Genomic DNA, 1,805 nt, shown 5'->3' on the forward strand with positions numbered 1-1,805 from the left:
GATTCTTCACTTTCAGTCTGGGATTCTTCACTTTCAGTCTGTAGATGAAGTCATCTCCCTAATGGAAAATAAAGTGTAAATAAAATCATTAATAAAAATGTGTGACTTGGTTCTGCATCCCCCCCAACCATTTCCGAAACTATTTAAATCAATAGCTTACTAAGTGTATGTAGCATCTTTTGTGTTATGTTCTATCAATCAAGCGTGAAGCCATATACATTTTGCATACCTAAACTCTGATGTGTGACTTTGAAGCACATAGTATTGCTAGAGTATCCCTTTCTGACTATCTAAAAATCTAGTAATGTGTTAACTAAATACATTTAAAATTGTATGCCATATGATGGATCATTGTGCAACCCCGCCCCCCCCCCCCCACAGTCCATACATTGTGTATACTTACCATCTGATGCAGTCTTTGAAAATCAGGTGGCAAAGTCATTACAGGAGCCAATGCCAGAATCATCTGATGTAAAAATTACCTATGATAAAAAAAATATAAAATTAAATTTGGATCTAATCATTTGTTGAACAATCCTAATATGTTTGCACAATTCTCTACTTCTCATTTCCCTAAAATTCACACATATTCTCAGTGCTCCTATATAACTTCTAGTATTTACAGTCTAAAGTTGCGGTTGATGATGTTGTCTCTGACATTGAGCTCCTCGTCCCGGAATGGCCCCTCTAGAACTGGGTTGTCCTCCTCATCTTGGAGGAGGTCTCGGGGCGCCTGGACAGCCTGCAGCATACCAGCCCACTGAGCTATTTTATGCAGGACGCTACAGGCTATAACAATCTTTGCCACCTTCCTAGGGCTGTATTGGAGGGCTCCTCCAGACCTGTCCAGGCATCTTAAGCACATTTTGAGGAGCCCAAACATCCGCTCCACTACACCCCTAGTCCACTTGTGCGCCCAATTGTAGCGCTCCTGGGCCTCGTCTGCAGGGTTACGCAACGGCGTAATGAGCCAAGGCTGGCTCATGTAACCCGAATCACCTATAAATAATGAACATTACAAAAAATGTCAAATATTACAAATAGCTTAAAAATTATTATATTAAAATACATTTCAATAAGATACAATGCATTTGTGTACACGAAAATCGCATAAACTAGACATTTGCTGAAAGAGAAAGAAATGGTTAAATCGCATCCTATATCTGCACATTTAAGCTAGGACATGCTACATATGCATTTTTCGCATAAACTAGACATTTGCTGAAAGAGAAAGAAATGGTTAAATCACAACCTATAGCTGCACATTTAAGCTAGGACATGCTACATATATGGAGCTAAAACTAGACATATTGCAGAAAGAGAAAAATAAATGGTTAAATCGCATCCTATAGCTGCACATTTTGCACATTACACAAACACAACTGTTTTTGAACATTACAGTGGCAATTCAATTATCTAACTTCTGAACCGTTCTGTGCACAAGTACTCACCAACAAGCCACCCATCGGGAAACTGTCTGTCCTCAAACTGCTGCCACAGTGACAACTGCCTCAGGATACAGGCATCATGACAAGCCCCACCAAAATTTGTGCACACATTCATAATCCGCATCAGAGCAGGCGGACAGGGTTATGGAGCAGCGATCTTTAGACAGCTGCTACATAACTGCTGTTTCTGGCGAGCCTGAATTCGGAGCTTGATAGATAGGCCCCTATGAAAGTGTATTTCGGAACAGCTGGTAATTTGCTGGAGCACGCAGCACAATGTGCGTGCAATCTATTGCTCCCAACACATTGGGCATTCAAACTATTGCATAGAATTCCCTCTTCAGGCTCCTCCAATCG

At 40.8% G+C, this 1,805-nt stretch overlaps 1 protein-coding gene across 1 annotated transcript; it reads right to left on the bottom strand.

Annotated features, from left to right (window-relative positions):
- Positions 1-412: 412 nt before the first annotated feature.
- On the bottom strand, positions 413-1,105 carry LOC128647884 (putative nuclease HARBI1). Its single transcript, XM_053700584.1, has 2 exons — positions 624-1,105; positions 413-482 (listed from the first exon to the last, which is right to left on the bottom strand). Exons 1-2 carry the CDS (start codon positions 983-985, stop codon positions 479-481), a joined length of 366 nt encoding a protein of 121 aa, XP_053556559.1. The 5' UTR covers positions 986-1,105; the 3' UTR covers positions 413-478.
- Positions 1,106-1,805: the final 700 nt, after the last annotated feature.

The sequence above is a fragment of the Bombina bombina genome, chromosome 2 (genome assembly GCF_027579735.1).
Source record: "Bombina bombina isolate aBomBom1 chromosome 2, aBomBom1.pri, whole genome shotgun sequence".
Taxonomy (NCBI): Eukaryota; Metazoa; Chordata; class Amphibia; order Anura; family Bombinatoridae; genus Bombina; species Bombina bombina.

Excerpts from the sequence above, each read along its gene's own strand:
- LOC128647884 (XM_053700584.1), bottom strand. The coding sequence starts at position 985 with ATGAGCCAGCCTTGGCTCATTACGCCGTTGCGTAACCCTGCAGACGAG.